We start from the raw sequence: 22,590 nt of genomic DNA on the forward strand, positions 1-22,590 counted from the left end.
TTTACTTAACAGATACCCCAGTGGGGGGAAAACGCCATTTTATTCAGATGAGGCACTTTCAATATGTGTGTGTGTGTGTGTGTGCGCGCGTGCACACGCACGTGTGCATGGGGAATCGTGGAGGCGGTGCAGGATAATAAATACTGTGAGGGTGAAGGAACACTCCCCTGAGCTGGCAGGAGGGTGTGGCAGCAATGTACAGAGCCTAAGAGTAGAGTCCAGGGATGAAGAGGTGGGTTCAAGGCTGGCTTGGAGGCTGAGGTGTCCCCCTCAGCATAAGAAGCCAAAGAAATTGGAGGAGCGAGGGGGTGGGCCCACAAGCATGGGCATCTGGTTCTTGTGGGTGATCTTGATCTGGAAGGGAAGGGGGCATGTTCAGAGGCAGGACCTGGTTCCCTTGGGACTGGAGCAGTAGAGATTTGAGGGAAAATCTGTGGGGTGAGGGGGAGTCGCCAGGGTCCTAGAGAGGCCACGGCAGGAAGGCCAGGGGCTAAGAAATCACGATTTGGGAGGAATGGTGCACAGGGGAACCTGAGACATTGGGATGGAGTAAGGAAGCTGTGGAATGGAGGTTTAGGATCCATGAAGCCTGAGGGTTCAGTTTTGGGCAGGTATAAGCAATACTCACTGTACAGGGCGTCTGCATCCAAGGTTCTCCATCGATTTGCATGGGGAGGGTTTTTGTGGTGCTGTGGGCGGCCAAGGCAGATAGGTGGAAATTCTTTACCAACTGAATACCAAAACTCTGTTTCTTAGCTTGGTTTTGAGACCCTTTGTTACCGAGGAAGATCTCCTAGTACAGCTCCCCCCCACCATCCCATGACCCGTCTGCTCTCCTGGCCCTACTACTTCCCTCAGAGCCCCCGGCCAGAGTTTTCCTTACTGGAAGGTGATTTCAGAGCACTTGGCCAGCCGATGTCCAGCATTCTTGAGCTTGGTATAAATCTGGCCCATCTCAATTGCACCCTCCAGCCCGACTACTTCCAGCCGCTTGTCACTTAGGTCTGGGGGTGGGAAGTAAGGAGAGAGGTTTTGCAGGAGTGGGGTGCCTCCAAAGGGAGCCACGCCTTGCCCTTGGTCCTGCCCACCCAGCTCCCAAGGCTGCTTACCTGGTACACAGGTTTTCAGGATATCCGGGTCAGTGATGACTTTAGCCGCAGCGCCTAAGGCCTGGTTGATCCCATGGGTATCTCCATGAGGTCTCTTGGTATCACCCCAGAGGTTGGAACCACCATGCATGCTAGGGATGTTCAGCACTGCGATGCCTTCTAGGGACAGGTTGCTCAGATCCAGTGGTTTCCCACAGATCTGAGAAGAGGAGAGCACAAAGCCTCACCTCCTGGCATAACCATGGATGCGACCCCTCCCTCCACCAGAGGACAAACTGGGAAGGCCAGGAGTTGGGGGTTTGCAAAGGATGGCAGAAAATAGGGACCAGTGTGTTGAGAACCTGGGAAATTGGGATTGGAGAGCTGGGAGGTCAAAGTATAGGTTCAAGGATAGGGGAAGTTCCTGAGGGCACCTGTGGAGGGAGAGACCACGACAGAAGAAAGTGAAAGGCATGTAGGGCTGGGTCTCATCACACCCACCTCGACTGTCAAAGACTCCTCCAGCTTTTTGCACGTTGAGAAGATGGATTCAGAAGTGGCGAATTCGAAGTACCACAGCTTGTTCTTCATTCTGCGTCAGCCCCAACGTAAGGCCCAAGAGGGAGGGGACAAGTTACACAGTGCTGGCAGAGAAGGGCTAAGTGACAGGGAAGGACATCAACCTCCTGACTCCGATCCTTTAGGGAAGAGGACGGCTTTGGTTGAGGGGCTTCTCAGAGATGCCACTGCCCGTCCACGTGCTCTGAGTCAAACTGGGCCACAACCTGGTCCCTGCCACTGTGTATGTCCACCCCCAGCCCCCTTTCCCTCACCTGCTGTTGAATTTCTCAGGATATTTCTCTCGCATGATGTGGAATCGGTGAGCAATAGAGGCATCCTGGGGAGTTCAGGGCATGTAGGATCAGAGGCCTGCCTCCTCTCCCAGCACAGAATACTCTCTCTTTAACTCCCCCATTCGGCAGCAGTATGTCCCGTGTTCTTTTCTTGCAACTCACGCCACTGTACCCCACCCCCGTTTTCCCTGCGTCACAGCTCCCTTAACCTCTACCTCCTCTTTCTAACCAGCTCTAGCTTCTTGCTGCTGAACCCAGACTTCCTCCCTAGCCCCCATATCCCACTTCACTGACCACACCGATGGAGAAGTAGTTATTGATGATTTGAAAGGGGACTGGGTCACTCTTTTCTTCAGTTTGTTGAGGTATCACCTCCACGGACCATCGATCCATATGTACCACCTTACTCATCTCTAAATCCTTGAGGATCTTCCCCAAATTCTGTCCCTCATATCCTAGGGATGGGGGAGAAGACAGGTTAGAACTGAGCCATGGGTCTCAGAGGGCCCTCTTCTCAGCTCCCAGCCCCATGAATTCCCAAAGATCCTCTGCCTTGCTTCTGCAGACCCTCCAAGCCCTAACCAGTGGAAGGGCAGGGTGTGGGATGCCTGGGTGGCTCAGCTGGTTAAGTGTCTGCCTTTGGTTCAGGTCATGATCCCAGGGTCCTGGGATCAAGTCCCACATCAGGCTCCCTGCTCAGTGGGGAGCCTGCTTCTTCCTCTGCCTGCCTCTCCCCCTGCTTGTGCTCTTTCTCTATCTGATAAATCAATCAATCAATCAATCAATCTTTAAAAAAAGAAAGGAAGGAAGGAACGAAGGAAGGAAGGAAGGAAGCTTGGTCCTAGCTCCCACAGACGAATCTCTCTCTCTCTCTTTTAAAATGTAAGCTCTATGTCCAATGTGGGGCTCAAACTCATGACCCTGAGACCAAGAGTCGTATGCTCTACTGACTGAACCAGCCAGGCTCCCCTCCCATGGAGCAGTCTTAAGGTTAGCCCCTGCTGACCCTTTTCTCCAAACTGTCAGAGAGAGTGGAAGTTTCCAATGTGTATGCATCTAACAATAACACCAAAATTCATCTGAAAGATTAGAGGAAACAGCCAGGAAAATACAAAATGCTGAAAAAGATGAGTGATGAATAAGGATTCTCCCTCTCTCTCACACACACTTTCTTTCCCTAATCTACCAGAGAGAACACAGTATGAAGCAGTGGTATCAAAACCCTGTGACGCTGGCACAGCAAATAGAATAAAAAGTTCAGTAGTAAGGAACAGAGTACCTACCAATAGCCTCAAGTATCTATGGGAATTTAGTATATGATAGCATTTAAAGACATGGGGAAAAGATTATCCAATAAAGGGTGCTGGATGGAGAAGGCACTCTTTATACCAAAATAAATTCAAGATGGGTCAGAGAATTTAAATGCAAAAAAAAAAAAAAAAAAAAAAAAGGAAAAGAAGAAGCAGAATTAGAGCTAGCAGAAGACAGGAGTGCATGTTTTTAAAGTCTTTGAGTGGAAAAGGCTGTTCTAGAGCATAATACAAAACTGGGAGCCAAAAAAGGAAAAGACTGACAAATACAATTATATTAAAATTTAAAACTTCCGGGGGCACCTGGGTATCTTAGTTGGTTGAGTGTCTGACTCTTGGCTTTGGCTAGGGTCATGATCTCAGGGTTGTGGGGTCAAGCCCCATATCAGGCTCCATGCTCAGTGGGCAGTCTGATTGGGATTCTCTCTCTCCCTCGACCTTCTGCCCCTCCCCCTTCTCTCTTTCTCAAAAATAAATAAATAAATAAATAAATCTTTAAAATTTAATACTTCTGTATGGTTAAATAAATAAACACACCTAAGAAATTTACAAACTGGGAAAAAATATCTGCAGCACATATAACAGATTAACTTCCCCAACATTCAAAAAATGCTTATAAATCACTAAATCTAAAAAGTCAATAGAAAATGGGCAAATAATACAAATAAGCCAATCACAGAAGAAGAAATACAAATGACCAATATGCAGATTAAAGACACTCAGTACTGGGGATGCCTGGGTGTCTCAGCCGACTCTTGGTTTAGGCTCAGGTCATGATCTCAGGGTCCTGGGATCAAGCCCTGCATCAGGCTCCCTGCTCAGTGGGGAGTCTGCTTCTCCCTCTCCCTCTGACCCTTCCCCTTTCCCTGCTCGTGCTCTCTCTCTCAAATAAATAAAATCTTTAAAAAAAAGATGCTCATTATCACTTACAATTAAAAAAATTAGAAATTAAAACAATTACTTAACTTTTTGTTGCCTATTGTATTGACAAAGTATAAAGAAATTGGGAAAACTAAGTGTTATTGAGATTATGAGTAAACCAGCACTCTCATGTGCTGTTAGTTGGAGCATAAATTGGTATTTCATTTTTGGAAGGCAATTTGGCAATTTTTATCACAACTTATCAAATTTTTTTGAAACAATACTTTGATGCAGCAATTCCACTTTCAGGAATTTCTCCTTCAGAAATGGATGTTTGCGTGAACAGAGATGTGTGTACAAGGATGTTTGCTGAGGTACTCTCTAAAGCAGCAAAAAACTGAACAATCTAAATGCCCTTCAGCCAGGGAAGGTTATATAAATTATGGCAAATCCAGGCCAAGAAATAATGTACAGCTATTGAATATAAAAGGTAATCTATACGTACTAACATGGAAAGATCTCCGAAACATATTATTCAATGAAAAAAGAAGTCCCAGAACAATCTCTGTAGTATGTTTCCATTTATGTTTGTTTAAAAGTTGTGTGGGGGGCGCCTGGGTGGCTCAGAGGGTGGTTAAGCGTCTGCCTTTGGCTTGGGTTGTGATCCCGGAGTCCTGGGATTGAGTCCTGCATCGGACTCCCTGCTCAGCAGGGAGTCTGTTTCTCTTCCCTTCCCCTGGCTCATGTGCATTCGCTCTCTTCCTCCCTCTCTCGCTCACTCTCTCTCTCAAGTAAATAAATAAAAATAAATAAATAAAAGTTGTGTGTGTATGTGTGTGTACGTATAAAGAGAGGGAAACAGATGCAAATAGGACACAGTGGTTATCTCTGGGGAAGGACATGGAATTTGGTGGGGAGTAGGGGGAAGAGACCTCTACGTGAACACTTATACATTTTAGTTTGTGAAGTCTTTTACAGTGAAAATGTACTGATATATTATTTGCTTAACTTTTATTTATTTTTTATTTGTATAACTTTTATTTATTTTTAAAAAGATTTTATTTATTTGACAGAGAGAGAGATAGAGAGAGAGCACAAGCAGGGGGAGCAGCAGAGGGAGAGAGAGAAGCAGACTTCTCGTTGAGCAGGGAGGCTGATGCGGGGCTTGATCCCAGGACCCTGGGATCATGACCTGACCCAATGGCAGATGCTTAACTGACTGAGCCACCCAGGCGTCCCTTTTTATTTGTATAACTTTTAAGAAGAAAATAACTAGCCAAATGTAAAATGTTCATACTCTGAGCGAGCAATTCTAGAAATGCCTCCTAGAGAAATTCTCACATCTGTGTGCAGAGATAGACATGCAAGGTGTTCACTGTAGCATGGTTGGTAATAAAACACTGGCCAGTACCTAAATGTCTATCAGTAGGGGACAGGTTAAATAAACTATGACGTATCCACACAGTGGAATGCTATTCAGTAATAAAGAGTGAGGTAAATCTGACTGCATTGAAAATAATGATAACCAAGATGAACTGTTTTGTTTTAAAAAAAGAAGAAAAACATCAATAGGATGACCTCATTGTTTAAGTACAAATTATTATGTGTCTAGAAAGAAAAACATGGAGGAATAGATTCCAAAACTTTAGGTAATAGATTACAGGGAACTTTTTTGGCATGTATATCTGAAATGTTTGAATTATTTTTTACCACAAACATGTAAACATTATTTTTGTAATCACGAAAAAAAAAAGATTAAAAAAAGTAAGTCTCCACTTCCTCACATTCCACTGATGGTTCACCCCCACTATAATTTGCCTTTCACCATGCCACCCTGCTGAAACTCTTCTGGCAAAGATTGCCAATAATTCCTGCCAAAACCAAGAGTATATCTTTAGTTCTCACCTTAACTCTTGAAACTCCTGATTTGGCCTCTAAAATACCATTCTCTAAGTTACAGACCCTCTCTGACCGTTCCTTCTTAGTATCTGTGGTAGGCAGAATAATGGCCCCTAAAGATGTCTGCAGTCTTTTTTTTTTTTTAAGATTTATTTATTTCAGAGAGAGGGAGCATGCATGCACCTTTGCCCTCAAGTAGGGGGAAGGGGCAGAGGGAGAGGGGAAGCAGACTCCCCAGCCTGAAAGGGGAGCCCAGCCTGAGATCGTCCCACCTGGAGATTATGATCTGAGCCGAAACCAAGAGTCAGATGCTTAATCAACAGAATCACCCAGCGCCCCTGTGTCTTTTTTTTTTTTTTAAGATTTTATTTTTAAGTAATTGCTACACTCAATGTGGGGCTCAAAACTACAACCCTTAGGGGCGACTGGGTGGCTCAGTTGTTAAGTGTCTGCCTTCAGCTCAGGTCATGATCCCAGGGTCTTGGGATCCAGCCCTGCATCAGGCTCCCTGCTCGGTGGGAAGCCTGCTTCTCTCTCCCACTCCCCCTGCTTGTTTTCCTTCTCTCGCTTTTCTCTGTCAAATAAATAAATAACATCTTAAAAAAACAAAACAAAACAAAACCCTACAACTCCGAGATCAAGAGTTGCACGCTCTACCGACTGAGCCAGCTGGGTGCCCCAAAGATGTCCACATTCTTTTCTTTTTTTTTTAAAGATTTTATTTATTTATTCGACAGAGATAGAGACAGTCAGCGAGAGAGGGAACACAAGCAGGGGGAGTGGGAGAGGAAGAAGCAGGCTCATAGCGGAGGAGCCTGATGTGGGGCTCAATCCCAGAACGCCGGGATCACGCCCTGAGCCGAAGGCAGACACTTAACCGCTGTGCCACCCAGGCACCCCAGATGTCCACATTCTTATCTCCAGAGTCTGTGAATATGTTGCCTTACATGGCAAAGGAGACTTCGCTAATGGGATTTAATTAAGGATTTTTTTTTCTTAAATAGTAAGCTAGACACCCAAATGGGGCTTGAACTCATGACCTGGAGATCAATCTCTACTGACTGAGCCAGCCAGCTGCCCCTAAATTAAGGATTTTTAATGCGGGAGATTATCCTGGATTATCTGGGCAGGCCCAATATAATCACAGGGGTCCTTACTTATAAGTGAAAGACGAAGGTAAGAAATAAGAGTCACGGAAGGCGATGTGACAATGAAAACAGAGGTTGGAGTGATAACACTGAGGGTTGAAAGCGGAGCCATGAGCCCAGGAATGCAGGCAGCTTCTAGAAACTGGAAAACGCAAGGCAGAGAATTCTCTCCTGGAGCCTCTAGAAAAAACACAGCCCTGCTAACACCTTGATTCTAGCGCAGTGGGACCTATTTTGGACTTCTGACCTCCAGAACTATAAGACGATAAATTTGTGTCGTTTTAAGCCACTATTTATGGTGATTTCTTATAGTGAATAGTACACGAACACAGACTTCTTTAATAATGCATTTTCCTCTGCTCAACTGTTAAATAGGGTGTTTTACTAGAATATTGCAACCTTGTCCATCTTCTCTTTTTACCTCTTTCCCTGGGTAACCCACCTGCTCTCAGGATGTCAATTACCTCCTAGGAGCAGATGACTCTCAAACAGGCATCTTCCTAATAATACCTATTTGTAACTAGTCACCACACACTTCCATCTGGGTGCTCCACTGACACCTCAACTTAACATGTCCAAAACGGAATCCATCTTCCTTAAACCGTATGCTCTGTCCGTCTTCCTTAAACCCCTCCTGTATGCTCTACCTTAGAAGGCGTCCCATATGCTCAGTCCACAAACCAGAAAATGTGCTAGACTTGTCTTCACCTCCTCCTCCACCAGCCACTAGTTACCAAGTATTGTGGTTTCTACCACATAAACTGCCCTGCCGTTGCCCTTGCTTTGGTGTTCAGTGTCTTTTGACCAGACTGTTGTAATACAGGTAATTTCTTTTTTTTTTTAAAAGATTTTATTTATTTATTTGACAGAGAGAGAGAGAGAGAGAGAAAGACAGCCAGCAAGAGAGGGAACACAAGCAGGGGGAGTGGGAGAGGAAGAAGCAGGCTTCCCACGGAGGAGCCCAATGTGGGGCTCGATCCCACAACGCCAGGATCACGCCCTGAGCTGAAGGCAGATGCTTAACGACTGAGCCACCCAGGTGCCCCTACAGGTAATTTCTTATCCTGTCTCCTTCTTCCAATCTATCCTCCACAGAGCTCCCATTGTGGTTCTCCTTTCATCTCCTCCTCTTCAAATCTTATGATTTTTTTTCAATAGCAACACAAATTTAGTGTTGCATTTATACCATTATTTATCATTATTTCATGATTTAGGTTGAATTGGCAGAAACTGCTTTGAGAGTCTCATTTGCAGAACGCACAGTGAAATACATAATTTCAAAGTGCCTAATATTTTAAGTAAACACAAAGTTAGATGTGGAAGATTTAAAAACTGGCCAGGGGCACCTGGGTGGCACAGTCCTTTAAGCATCTGAATCTTGATTTCGGCTCAGGTCATGATCTCAGGATAATGGGATCAGAGCCCTGAGGCGGGCTCCGTGCTTAGCAGGGAGTCTGCATCTCTACCTCTCTCTCCCTCTCCTTCTGTCCCTCCCCCTGCTTGCCCTCTCTCAGATAAATAAATCTAAAAAAAAAAAAACTGGTAAAAAAAAATTGGTCCTATGTTTATATATGATTTATTTTTTTAAAGAAGATTTTATTTATTTGAGAGAGAGAATGAGTGAGAGAGAGAGAGCATGAGCAGTGGGAAGGGACAGAGGGAGAAGGAGAGGAAGAAGCAGACTCCCCGCTGAGCAGGGAGCCTGACTCAGGGCTTGATCTCAGGACCCTGAGATCATGACCTCAGCCTAAGGCAGATGCTTAACCGACTGAGCCACCCAGGTGCCCCTAAATACCATATTTAGATTATAATATGTACTCACAGATATTTCTACATTTTGAAGTAATATATTATATACACAACAATTTTTATTACATATATATAGAAAACACAATTTGTATATAGTATATATAAACAGTCATATATATATATATATATATATATATATATATATATATATATATATATAATACCTATTTTTAGTTTGAGTTACATTTTTCATGAGTTCAAGAGTTCCCCATGATTCAGGGTTTGCACATTCAAATGCCTCAGTGGCTAGAAAGGTGAAGTGAATGAGTGAATAGCGGGGAGCTGAGAAGACTGTGGTGAACTAAAGAACATATGACCCACTTCTCAGAAATAAGCAAGATTTAAAAAATTTAAAACACTGCAAGGCAACAATGCAAAACAATACAGATCATTTCTGTGGGCAGTCTGCTTTCAAACTCTGGCAGGATAAAAAAACTCAGCACAGCATTCATGACCCTCCATAATCTGGACCTGGTTCAACTCAGTCCTTCCTCTCCCCATTCCCCACCTTGCACTGCGTGTCCCAGTCATAATGAACGACTCACACTCCCTGATTCCTGTACTACCTTGCTGTTTGGTGGCTCCTCTGGCCTTACACAACTTCTACCTAGAATGCCTTTCACTCTCCTTAGCACCCCTATTCCATAACTTCTGCAAGATCTCAGAGCTGGTCTCTGAGTCCAACAGCCTCAAACGAAGATACCTCAAACTCAACCTGCCCCACCCTTACCTCTTTATCTACCAATACCACCCCTTGAACTCTTTCTGTTTGAAGGGACCCTAGAAAGAGTCTAGAAATCAGAATATATTTAAGAGACTGTTGCAATTGACTTGGGAAGAAATGATTATAAATGAATGAATGACCCCTGATTAACCAGCTGAATGGTTGAATGAATCATGTCCGAGCTCCCTGCTAGCTCCATCACTGAACATCTGGTTTAGCTCTTATACAACCTTTCTTATTCCCACACTGTCCTCCGTATTCCTTGATTCTCTGAGCCCTAAGAATTGGTTGGGAGAAACAGAAGGATATTTTTAGGTATACAGGGAAGAGGACTGTATCCTGACCCTTCTGGATTCAGACTGTGGTCTTTGCTTCGTCCCAAGCTTTCTTCCTTGGGGACAACCCACTTTGGTAACCACCCATCCGTGCCTCTCTTCCCCAACCCTCTTCATATAACAATGCCTAGACATCTTCTCTATGTGCCTTTCCCTTCCTACCCAACTCTCCCTACGTCCCAGGAAAACAATTTCTAACCACTTACCTCCTCCCCATCTTAGGCAACGAGCCAGATCATTTCCAGTGCCCAGGGGCAACACAGCAACAGGAGGCACAACAGGCAAGCTGGCTTTGTCTAGGGAGGCAGGTCAGGAGAAGGATGGAGGGAGTTAGCTTTAGGACGCCAATGCCCCAGTGCCCTTCCCAGAGCCTCTCCCAGTACTGACCTATGGTCTCTAGAATCCAGCCTACTGTGCCATCTCCACCGCACACCAAAATCCGGCAACCGGGAACATCCCTGAAGAATCTGAGCCTGCGATAAAAGGGAAGAGAGAAGATGAGGAAGGACAATAGGATTGTGTCTACCAACTCTTGGACAGGCAGATTACTTCTTATCTCTCATTCCTTATGACCCCCTTTCCCTTTGTCAAAAGACTTGTTTCTGTTAAGGTCAGAGAAAAAGTACAATGGGGAAAGTTACAGCCACTCCTCAGTGGTTAGGGAGAAACTGGTGTCTTTATGTTTTGAGAGCAGAACAAAGATGAACCACAGAACTCAGGGGTATGGGGATTTTACTAGTGACCCTAGTAAAAGCAGCATTCTGAATTCTGCTTCCTTGGGGTCCCCTAGCCCTGTCCTCCCAACATGTATTATTTTCTGCTCTCCCCCAACACACACAGGCAGACCCATACAAACACTGTGATACAGCCCCTAACCTGTACTCACCCTGGCTCAGGACCATCCTTTAGGAGGTTGAATACCTGTCGAGGATTTAGTAGATACTGGAATTTCCAAAGCACTCTGTATTAGGGGAAAAGGAGAGTTTATGGTAGGCGATGGACAATCTGTACTCCACCCTCTTGATGTCCTCCTCAAGGTATGTCCCCTCCATACACACAGATTCCCAACCTCATCGGTCCTCCTTCTTCATCTTAGAAGACCCAGTATATCTCTTCTCACCTCTCCCCCTGCTTCCCGCCACTCTTAGGGTTGACAAAGACCAGAAGTGGGTGGGTGTTAGAAACAGGGTCAATCTGCATTTTGGAAAATAAACAAGGATAAGGAAAACGGGATTTTTTTCAAAGACAGTGGCAGAAGGCTGGCCTGCCCCCAAGGTGCTTTCCCCCTCCCCAACCACAGTGGGGCTTCTAGCGAACAGGCGCCATCCCCCACTTTTCCCACTTCATTCCCTCCTCTGAGGGCTCCAGTCAAGAAAAACCCACTCCCTTCATGTACCCGCAGAGCCTCAAAGGTGCTCAAATTTAAGTCATCCACGGTCTTCTGGCTTGTTTTGCTAATTTTACGCTCCTGTCCAGAGGCCTAGAAAGGGAGGGAAGCAAAGGGAAGGAAAACTGGATTGTATGTGAATCCCTAAACAGATAAGGGCCTGATTGAATCCTAAAATTATAGGCTCTCTGCTATAAATGGCATGGTGCGTGTGTGTGTGTGTGTGTGTGTGTGTGTGTGCATTTAAATCAGGGAAGCACTCCTCCTGTCTTCTCTGAGCCACTGCCCAAGGGTCTCACCAGGACACTGGGATAGATGGAAGATGGAGGCAGGATATGATCCCGGAGCAGCCCACAGTCACATTCATGACCCATGGCTTGTAGGCAGTCATCATGAATCTGAAAGACAAGGTGGGCATACAGACATTATGGAGGAGACCTCCTCACCTCTCAACTCTGAGGGTCTAGTACTGGAAAGAGAGCCCTTAGGAGCAAGGGCAACTGTGGCTGTGAGGGAGATGCAGTCGGGGAGACCAGTGCAGAGGGCAGTTTAGGGACGAGATCCGAGGCAGAGGCTGGTGAGCTCCCAAACTGACCTCTAGGTGGCACCACACACAATGCAGTCCAACGAGACTGTGGTAAATGCGGATCTTCTTCTGACAGCGGTCGCAGCGGCCGGACTCACAGCCTCCTCTCACCCACACATGCGATTGGATCTTGGGGAGAAAGGCAATCCCTTGTCTGAAAGGGTCTGAGCAGGGACTTGGGGAAGGGCTGAGGGCAGCAACGGGCCAAAGGCCAGGGCCGGGATGTGGGTGGTTTGGGGCGGACGTGGGATCACTCACACCGATGTCCTTCCGAGACTTGGCGTACGTGCTGACCTCACAAGGCAAGGCCTTCATGGCACACTGGTCGTGAACGACGTACTTACAGACTGGGCGAGAAGGAAGAAGGTCAGAGACTCAGTTACAGCCCCTCCCCCTATTTCCTCTTTACCTGGGTGTGAGGCAGGATCATTCACTTAAACAAGACATACAAGCCCTTGCTGTGACAGTGTGGTAGAGAATTAAAGTTTGAGGTGGGGGCTCACCTCCGAGACCTGTGCCTTTTGCTCGCTCTTCCCGTGAAAGAGCAATTGCTACCAAATGCCTATCCCCACTCCTTCTAAATGCCAGGAACTCAGCTGGAAGATGCAAAGGAGGCCTAGATTTAACAATAGCAATAACAATAATAATAGCAGCTAATTTTTATTGCAGACTTAATAGTATGAACATGCACCATGAGAAGTGCTTTCCCTGCATCCACTTATTTAATGCTCACAGTTACCTCATTTTCAGTTGAGAAAAACCTCATTTATTTTTATTTTTTATTTATTTTTATTTATTTTTGAAACCTCGTTTTATATCGAGGCTTAAAGAAGTCATGTGGCAATGTCACACACCTGAAACTAATGTAACACCATGGGTCAACTAGACTTCAAGAAAGAAAGAAAGGAAGAGAAAGTTGTGTGGCTTTCCCGCCTAAATAGTCAATGGCAGAGCCCAGGATTCGAACCCAGATCTCTCGAAGATCAAAGCAGCATATTCCTGCCGATAGCTGGGCTGCCCTTCTGCCCCTACACTCCCAGGCCCCATCACTCACGGTTACAGCTCAGCCCCTGTTTGCCAAGACCAATGCTCGACTCGCACAGGTTGCAGTAGACCGGTCGGGGGAACCTCTTGGGTCTCCACAGGTGCTGCCCATTGTCCTTCAGAGTCTGGGAGGACACAGCAGATGCTAGGGAGGGCCTAAGCCCTTACAGCGCCAGCCTCTGGCACACACAACCCCAGGCAACTATCTTACCCCATCTCCACAAGTCTCTCCTACTCACCATCTCCAGACCCAGCAGCACTAGCAGCGGCACGGTGGTCGCCCCAGCCCGCAGCCACTCAGCGAGGGAGACGGAGCCACTGCCATCATAGTCAATCTCTTTCATCATCTCCTGGAGAATCTGAGCAGGGAATGGAGGGGACTTTTGGTGTGAGAGGCCCCTCAGATCGGACACCTCTGCCCCCTAGGACACCGAGCCCAGCCATCCTTGCCAAGGGAACCGGCTGCCTGTCAGAAACGGGATAGGGTAGTTGCAGGACTCACCAGGGAGAAGGCCAAAGGAGGGCCACGAAGGAAAAACTGCCTTACCGGCCTCAGCTCAGACACATCCCAATCCAGGTATTCAGCCACTCGCATCATCTGTATGATGATTCTGTCCACTTCCTGGGGGCCAAGAGGTAAGAGCCACAGCCATATCCCACCTCACTACCACCATTCAAACTCTCCTCTAGAAATCAGGGTTCCTGGGTTCCACCCCGAGGGCCACCTCTCATTCTCAGGTGTCACTGCCAAGTAAATGAGTGTCTCTGTGCGTGGTATGTGTGCAAGGCAGCCCCCAATCCATGTCTCTAGCCTCCTCTCTTAGGAGCCAAGAGCTGGGGACCCACTCCCAAATTTAGTACTGGAGGACTTGGCTTCTCCCTCTAGCCTCCTCTGCTTCTTAAGATCCTGGAAGAGTTGGGACAGGAGGGTACAGACAAATGGACACATACTCCCTTGGCCAGCATACAGGTCCCCCAACTCACTGAGCTGTCCAGGATCCCATTTCTGTCCGTGTCGTACAGCTTGAAGGTGACTGTAGGGTGTTTTAGGGGGGGCCAGGGTCAGTTTCTGAGGGATACCCCCCAAATTCATAACAGAATACAGGGGAAATAAAGAGATGGGAGACATCTTTTAGATGAAGAGCCAGAGGCTGGTGCTGGGACTGAGAGAGGAGACAAAAAGGGAGGGGAGACAGGCCTGGATTCCACCCTTTGTGACTCTAATAGGGGAGACAGAATACACGTCCCACAACCCAAGAAAAACCCAGGCCACCCACATGAAAATGTACAGGACACGGGAACTGGGGTGACTATGGTGAATGGCATTAGGTATAAAGAGTGTAGGGGAACAGAGGCAATGGGCCCATTCTCTGGCCCCACCTTTGTCTGGCCCTGTCAGCCTTTAGGAATCCTGAAAAAATGAGGGAAGGAAGGCTGGGGAATACCCCCTCCCCTCCCCTCTCCTCTCTTCCCCTCTCCCAGTCCAGGATGGAACTCACATTCTAGCTTGTCTTCTGGCCGGCCACCCTCCAGAAGGGAAAAGTAGCAGGAGACATCACTGAGATACACCACATCTGGTTACAGAAATGACAGCAGATCTGAGGTTGTCTCCATAGCAGATCTGAGAGTCATCGTGTCTCCACTATGGCTCTTCTCTTTTCCTTTGTTCCAACTCTTCCCTTTAACTTTCCTCCCTCTAGCTCCTAGACCAGCATGGCCATCCTCCACCTCTCTTCCCCAACCCTGCCTCCATCATGTAACTCAATTCAACTCTCACCCCCAAACCCATACTACTTTGACTTTTCTTCTGGAAGTCCAGCCCAGTCCCACCTTCATAACCATACCATTTTTCACAGTGTCTTCTAAGTGACCCATCTTGAAGGATTGAAACAGTGCCAGGCTTAGGTGATTGGGAACGTTATCTGCTTCCAGATAGATTTTCAAAAATTGCTGGAATCCCTCGTACCCAATGGCCTATGATGAGAGCAAGCATTACCCTAGGGAGTGTGCAGGATGGGAGGTGGGGACTGAAGAATTAGGAGTAGGACAGAGACAACAAGTGTAGAGCTAAGAAGCATCCAAGGCAGACTATGGTTTCTTCTCAAGGCTGAGTCCTCAATTAGAATTTCTTGCTTTGTCCTATAGCAATAGCTGTGGTAACAATGGACACTGGGGTATCTAGAGGGAGAACAGAAAGGGGTGGGCCCAGAATAATCCCTGGAAGTTGGGGATCCCAGCGGAGTAGCAAAATCAAAGATGGGAGGAGTTGGTCAAGGAGAGGATCTCCGAGCTGCCACTCACATCTCCTTGGAGATATTCAGCCATTTCACCATCCTCAAAGAGCTTTAGGACATCGCTGACCTTGTTGGTGGAGTCTAGGGTGTGAAGAGGATGAAGGAAGAGCATTAGTCTGGTTTGGCTCTCCCAGCCCTCCGATGGAGTCCTACCCAGACATCCAACAGGAAAAAAGATTCAAGTGAGATGAAGAAAGAAGAAATGCCAGGAAGAAACACAGACATGCAGAGAGAAATATCGAGAGAATAACATTTCAGATGCTCCAGAGTGGTACCTCGGTTCACATCTCTTCTCTGAGACTTGGAACAGGCAGTCGAGGTTCATTCAGAGAAGGTGGGTGGAAAGCCGAGACCACAGCCATCTCCCCATCTCCCTCTCCTCCCTCTCCTCCATAGGCATATCTCAGGAACCAACTGGCTTAAGGCCACTGGGGAACCCAGGGGCAGGGGGATGAGGAGCAGAGGTTCTCTGGGGTAATTTCTCCCAAACTTCAGGATGGAGAGGAAGACTTACATTCCATGTACTTTTGCAGCTGGGCAAAATCATTGGGGCTTATTAGGCCCCTCTCCTTGGCCATCTTTCTTTTTTTCTTAAGGAAGACCACAAAGGCAGCTTGATAGTACTCGCGTCTGCACCTCTGCTTCCAACGGTAGGTCTGGAGGGAGATGAGACAATTATGTAGCGGGAAGAGCCAGCTGTCTGCCTCTTTGCTTCTGTCTGCTCCGTTGATTCTCCACTCCCATTATTATTTCTGTTCTTTCCTCTTCTCTGAGTCCCTCCCAAGTCTCTTCCTTTCCCCCTATACTTCTCCCCTATGTCTGTCTCTCCTTAACCGAGTCTGTCCTCTGTCTCTGTTTCTCTGACTCATGTCTGACTCTCTCCCCTCCATTTCTGGATCCTTCTCCGGCTCTCTGATTTCTCCCCCAATCTGTCTCGATCCCGTTCTGACTCTCCCCCTCCTCACTCCCTCACCCCCGATCCCTCTCCCCCACCCCTCACCCCCTCCTCCTCCCTTCCCACCCGCTTTACCAGTCTTTAAGTGTCTCTGTGGGTGTGTCCCTCGCCTGTTTCTACCTTTTCTCCCTCCACCCCCAGTCTCTGCAGTCTCTCCCGAGCCCGCGCTCTCTCCCATCTCGGATCCCGCAGTCCTGGCCCTTCGGCCCCTTCGGGTGGTTCTCACTGCGGTTGAGGCACGCCTCCCCGGCCACGACCCCATCTCGCTCCGCCTCCAGCCTCGGTCCCCAGCCCCGCTCAGCCACCCACTTCCCGAACCACCCACGCCCCTCAACGACCTCTAGCGCGCTTCTGACGCGCGACACAGAACCAGCTCTGGCCAGGTCCCCAGCCCCGGGCCCCGCCTCGCCTGTGCCCTTCAGAGCTCCACTGGGGAAGGGCGGGGACCCAGGCGCGCGAGATTGCGAGGAGGTAGGGGAAGAAGGCTCAGAGCATCTGCCTGGCTTCGCAGTTGTAGGAGGGTTGCGCTGAGTGCAGGAGTCTCAGATGCGGGGTTTTCCTTGCACCCAGCTAGGTTAGCAGGGTTCAGGGAGTCCTAACTTGCGGCTATGGGATCCAGGGACCGAGGAGGAGCCATCACGTGGATCTCGGTGCCTCCTGGCCCTGGGGCCACACCGCAGAGGGCAACTTGACTCGAAGAAGATTCAATAACAGCAATAGCAGTAATATCTTACGTTAGTATAGTACGGAGCGTTTAGGAGTCCAAAAAAACTAGAGTTAGTCATATCTGGGTTCCGTTCTTAGCTCTGATACCGCTGTGTGACTGGGACAAATTACATCTGCAAAATGGGAAGAATGATACCTATCTGCCACAGTTATGAAGATTAAGTCAAATAACGCGGGAAAAGTACCCAGTATGACACCTGCATATAGAAGGCCTACAAGAAACGGTAGCTATTATTGTACGAACAATCACAATTAAATCATATGAGAGAAGAAATTCCTGGTAGAGCCATTCTTCACATGAAGAAACTGGAGTTCGAAGAGGCTGGGACTTCCCAAGGCAGGTGATAAGTGGAGGAGTCAAAGCTCTACCCCAAGAACCACGTGATGGGGCCCCTGCCTGTCTCTGCCCTCCTCTTGCTGCACTCTCTCCTACACAGACTGCCTTCTAATAATCTCCCTGCCCTCCTTTCTGTTCCTCAAGCCAAGTTCTCCCCTGCTCAGGGCCATGACACTTACTGTTCTCTCTGCCTAGAACACCCTTCCCCACTCTTGACAGAGCTGCTTTCTTCCCTCGGCTGAAGCGTTAGCTCCTTCAAGACCTTCCCTGATCCTTCCCTCCTAAAGTAGCCCAGCACCCTCCTTCATTTCCTTCATAGAACTTATTGCCAGTGGAAATTACCTTGCTAATTTACTTGCTTCTTTGTTTATGTTTGTCTTCTCCTACCAAAATGTAAGTTCCACAAGGGCCGGAACTTGTCAGTATTGTTCACCACTATATCCCCAATACCTAAAACAGTGCCCAGCGTCTTTTAGGGGCTCCATATTGTTTGTACAAATCGTTGTGCAAAGTTAGGGAGCACAGGTTGGAAGATATTAGTCCAAATATGGTTAAATAGGATGCCACGGTATCCATCCTGACAGGGGAATAGGAAACAATTTGGAACACATATCGGAGGTGCTAAACAGATATTTGTTGAATGAATGAATTTTGCTAAAAAGCACTTACTGTGGCACTCTTTCTGGGGCTTCTGCCTCCTCTTTGCCCACTTATTTAGGGTTTATTGGGTAAGGCTCAAGGAGGCAGTTAGGGCCTACAAGAATTTCCTTTCTGATGGTGCAAGAATCTTCCCTGCTGCCTCTGCCCTTGGGACACCTCTGCTGTCCATGTCTATGTGGTATACCATTCCTCTTCTGGGCCCTTTCTGGGAACACTAAGCAGGGGATCCTGGGACATTGATATTCTGGAGAAAGGACTCCACCCATCTGGCTCTTTTCAATGACTATAATCCAGCTTCTACTGCCAACAGACTAATGAATACATAATAGTCTTAGGGCTAATTGGGCCCGTATGGCTTAATTAGCCTCTCTGATTACCCCTGGGGATTCTTAGATGGCTCCAAGGTTCTAGGAAAGGAAATCTGAGAGAGAAAGTGACAAGGAGAGAGCAAAGGAGGGATGATGAACAGGAGAGAGGACACATCTCTCTTTTCACAACAACCCCTCCTAGTCCACCAGATCTTGCATGTAATTTATAGTAGAGGTTAAGAGAATGGACTTTTGAATAAGACAGGCGTGGATTAGAATCCTAGCTCTTGGGTGAGTTATTTCATCTTCCTGAACCCGCTTCCTCATTGGTAAAATGGGTACCTAGAGAAATCAGTCACAGCATGAAGATTAAGTAAGATAATACATGCAATATACTTAGCAATTGTAAGGCACAGAGGAAGCAGTTGTACGGCACAGAGGAAGAACTCAGTAAATGTTAGCTGTTGTTGTTGTTATGCGAGGGTGGTACATAGAGAAACACATCCGGAGATTAGGAAGAATGGTGCCAGGAAGGCATCAGTCCTAGGGACTCCCAACAGCAGTGAAGCCCAGTCATACACTTTCCCCCTTGTGTCATCTCAGGCACAGACATGTAGTTTTGGGATACCGCACTTTGCGTTTGGGAGGGTGAGGAGGTGGTTAGAAACTAGACTGTCAAGGTCCAAGGACACTGCTGGGCTGGGACCTTGGACATAAGAGCTCCTGGGATATTTTCAGTTGTCCTCCTGACTTCTCTCACCAAAAGTTTGGCTGCCCCTTTTGCTGAAAGGCGATGAATTATAGGATCCTGCACCCTAACGAACCGTAACAAGTCCAATTTTGTCCTCCGTGCTCCATCCCAGCCCTGAGGCTATAACCTGGGCTAGTCTAGGCGAATGCCAGGGTTGGGAGGGTGGGGTCTGCTGCCAGCCTGCCAGCTATCTGTGACTCATTCTTCCTTTCCCTCCTCTGGCTACCCTGCCCGCCCCTACCAACTTGGGGTGAGAAAGTAAGAAGTTGACTTGGAGGCAGAAAATCCTAGAACATCCTCAGAGCTGAGAGGTACCAACTCTCACATGTTACAGAGGAGGAAACTGAGGCCCAGATGGACAGCCACAATCTCAGGGTCATACCCAGACTCTAGACATCCTGTCCTTAGTCCATTCTATTAAATCATAGTGCCTCTGTTTTCTAGAGCTTATTTTAAATAGTAAATACGAAAATTGCTGGTAACCAAGAGATGAATATGATTTCCAAGGCCAGTGCAAGCATTTAAAGTTTCCTTTTTCACTTCAACATCCATCACTCCCATTTCAAGTCAATATAAATTTACCATTAGTCAAGAATCGGCTATGCCCCCGGAACATTCAGGCTGACCCAGCAAGAAACCCAAGAGGCAAGCCCAGGCCTGATTACCTGGACTTCTGAATCCCTTAACTACACCAGGGCCTGCATCCTCCTCCTCTTTCCCAGGACGGGGGTGGGGGTGGGGGTGTCTATTCTTTCCTGCCCATCCCTGCTGCTGGTCAGTGGCCCCGGGGGACGGGGGACTGGGACGGAATCGTTTGCCTTGAAGTGTCAGAATTCCCTAAGCCTCCAAAAACACTGCAGATGGCAATGCTGCCTGAGCAAGGGGTGGGGTGTGTGTGTCGGTGTGTAGTATAGGAGGAAGTTACGACGTTGGCATGGTTGGGGAATGTGGGCTCATACGTTCTGAGGCTGCGGAGATGCCCAGTAGTAGTCACATTTCTTCCTCGGTAAAGCTCATTTCCCCCATTTAGAGGTGAAAAGTGGGATTCAGCCCCAGGTAGTTTCAGAAACTTCCCGGTGACAGGTGTGGAAAGGGTAGGGGTGGGAAGCCGGGGACCAGGAGGCCAAACAAGAACCCTCCAGCACCCGTGCCGCGCTGTGGAGGTTCCCAAACGGACTTCGCTTGACTCGGGCCCCTAGGAGCCGAGCTTCACCATCCTCCGCGAGACAGGGGGGATGGAGGGGAAGGTCTGCGGGAGACGCTGCGTACCGAGTTCTGGCCCCGCTCTCCCGCTGTCCCCCGCGTCCTGGCGCACACCCTTCTAGCTACCCGCTCCAGCTGTGGGCTTCCTCCTTCTCCGCCCAGCAGCCCTACCCCAGCCCGGCGGCGGCCCCTCCCGAGGCGCCCGCCCCCTCCTGCCCGGGGTGGGAGGGCGGCAGGCGCGGGGGGCTCGCGGGGTCTCTACCTTGCCTGCGGAGGGCGCGCGGTGGGAGCTGAAGCGCCGGCGCGGGAGCTGGAGCCCGAGCGGGGCTGGAGGGGACGGAGCAGGCAGGCGCGGCCGCCGCGAGGCCGCCCCGTTCCTGACGACACAGCTGCCCGCCCCCCGCCCCGGCCGGCCCGCCCGCGCCCAATGCCCGCGCCCCCGACTCCGGGGAACGCCAGTCTGGAGAGGCCCCCTGTTGCCAGGTCACCAAGCCTGAGCCCCCCACCTCCCCGGTATCTCCGGGGCTCTGGTCTGTGCCACTTTCTCCACATCCTGCGTTTCTCCTCTTCTCCCCGCCTCGGGACAGCTCGATTTCTATCCATCTTCCCTTCTTTCTAATCACTCACAGCCTCTCCCCTCTTCCCAACCCTGGGAGGTCAAGATAGAGGGCGGGGCCGCTGATGGCACAGCTTGGCAGGGGCCCACCCAGGCAACGTCTGACCCTCTCCTCGTTGCTGCCATCCAGGGACTTCCCTTCCCAACTCCTTTCCATCCATCATTGAGCGAATTCATACTCAGAAGTTTCCACCGCAGCAAGCCCAGAGTCCCAGAGTCTACATCCTGGGATACAAATGCCTCCCTCCTCCCACGGGCATCACAGTGCTTAACACTATTTGAGGCCCACCTTTGTGTCTAGGTTTCTCACCTCCCTAAAACCCAAACCTCAGATGGCTCAGACTTGTTTTCCCCAATGTAAGTACACCTCCTTCTCTCAAGATCCAGGGCCTTCCCTTAATTCAGGTGTTGTTCAGGTGCAAAGAGCGCTCTGGTCTGCGTCCACTCTTTCTCCATGCCCTAACCCTCCCACTTTACCTGCTGGCCTTGGCACGTGCTATAAAAGGCCCTGGCCAAAAGTAGGAGTGAGAGAAGATCCTTTCAGGTCCTCCCGTCTGGAATCTGTTCTGAAGTTGTTAAGGCTCTTGGGGCAGCATAGATGACGGTGAGGCTGGCAGTGAGTACAAGGGAGATAGAGGCCTAGGACTTACTGGTAGGAACTGGGGACCCAGGCATCCTGCTCCCTGGCCCCGCCCCAACCCAGGCTAACCCCCTCCTACCCCTCATTGAAATAGGGCACAGTAACAGGGCTTGAGTTCCTGGAATCTTCCCTCTTACACCCGGTGGTAGAAGAGAGCAGGAGGGGAGAGCTCTGACTGGAAGGCTGAACTGTGTGATGTGTGTATGTTGTGTATATGCGCGCGCACACACACACACACACACACACACACACACACACACACACAGAGTATATGCATACTTCTGGTGGGGGTTGGAGAGAAGGAATGAATACATGAGGCCCTCTAGTGGAAACAGAGGGATCTAAGCAGTCCTTGAATGTTTCCCTACAGGCTTGGAAAAACTCCATTTTTATCAGAAATGTAGCCGCCGAGTAATAGGGCTTGGAAGTATTGTTGCACCTGAACTGGAGATCTGAGGGAGGCAGGGGATGGAGAAGGTCTGTCTCTCTACTCCTGTCTCCCAGTCTCAAAAAGACAATGGCCCTGAGACGCCTGGGTGCCTCAGTCGGTTAAGCAACTGCCTCTTGCTCAGGTCAAGATCCCAGGACAGGGATGGAGCCCCACATTGGGCTACCTGCTCAGAGGGAGCCTGCTTCTCCCTCTCCCTCTGCCACTCCCCCTGCTTGTGCTCTCCTGCTGTCTGTCAAATAAATAAATAAAATCTTAAGAAAAAAAAAGATAAGGGCCCTGTTACTCCCTATCCTTTTCCTCCCCTTCTTTTTTTTTTTTTTTTAATTATTATTTTAAAGTAACCTCCACTCCCAACATGGGGCTTCAACCCACAACACCCATATCAAGTCGCATGCTCTACCCACTGAGCCAGTCAGGCACCTCTATTTCTCCCTCCTATATAACCTCTTTGGTCATAAGGAATCATAAGCACTTTTGAAGGCCCATTATGCACCAGGTCCTGTGCTGAGTTCTGTAGACGGCCAAAGACACAGCCCAGCTTAAGGACTGTACCAAAGAGTGGCTTGGTGTGTGTGTGTGTGTGTGTGTGTGTGTGTGTGTGTGT

At 48.6% G+C, this 22,590-nt stretch overlaps 1 protein-coding gene across 4 annotated transcripts; it reads right to left on the reverse strand.

Moving 5' to 3' along the window:
* Positions 1 to 21: 21 nt before the first annotated feature.
* DGKA (diacylglycerol kinase alpha) lies at positions 22 to 21,573 on the reverse strand. 4 transcript variants are annotated; one of them, XM_026500311.4, is made up of 24 exons: positions 21,373 to 21,573; positions 15,854 to 15,995; positions 15,347 to 15,420; positions 14,890 to 15,019; positions 14,545 to 14,619; positions 14,030 to 14,079; positions 13,593 to 13,667; positions 13,285 to 13,404; positions 13,056 to 13,170; positions 12,260 to 12,348; positions 12,011 to 12,130; positions 11,715 to 11,813; positions 11,425 to 11,508; positions 11,149 to 11,222; positions 10,915 to 10,989; positions 10,416 to 10,501; positions 10,235 to 10,324; positions 2,237 to 2,397; positions 1,922 to 1,986; positions 1,590 to 1,680; positions 1,110 to 1,308; positions 884 to 1,004; positions 629 to 689; positions 22 to 354 (listed from the first exon to the last, which is right to left on the reverse strand). In XM_026500311.4, exons 2-24 carry the CDS (start codon positions 15,915 to 15,917, stop codon positions 271 to 273), a joined length of 2,202 nt encoding a protein of 733 aa, XP_026356096.1. In that variant the 5' UTR covers positions 15,918 to 15,995; positions 21,373 to 21,573; the 3' UTR covers positions 22 to 270. The 4 variants fall into 4 exon arrangements, with proteins under 4 accessions (XP_026356096.1, XP_026356098.2, XP_048073963.1 ...); XM_026500313.4 differs by lacking the exon at positions 21,373 to 21,573 and adding an exon at positions 20,542 to 20,658; XM_048218006.2 differs by lacking the exon at positions 21,373 to 21,573 and adding an exon at positions 16,415 to 16,531.
* Between the last annotated feature and the right edge of the window lie 1,017 nt (positions 21,574 to 22,590).

The sequence above is a fragment of the Ursus arctos genome, unplaced genomic scaffold (genome assembly GCF_023065955.2).
Source record: "Ursus arctos isolate Adak ecotype North America unplaced genomic scaffold, UrsArc2.0 scaffold_21, whole genome shotgun sequence".
In the NCBI taxonomy this organism is placed as follows: domain Eukaryota; kingdom Metazoa; phylum Chordata; class Mammalia; order Carnivora; family Ursidae; genus Ursus; species Ursus arctos.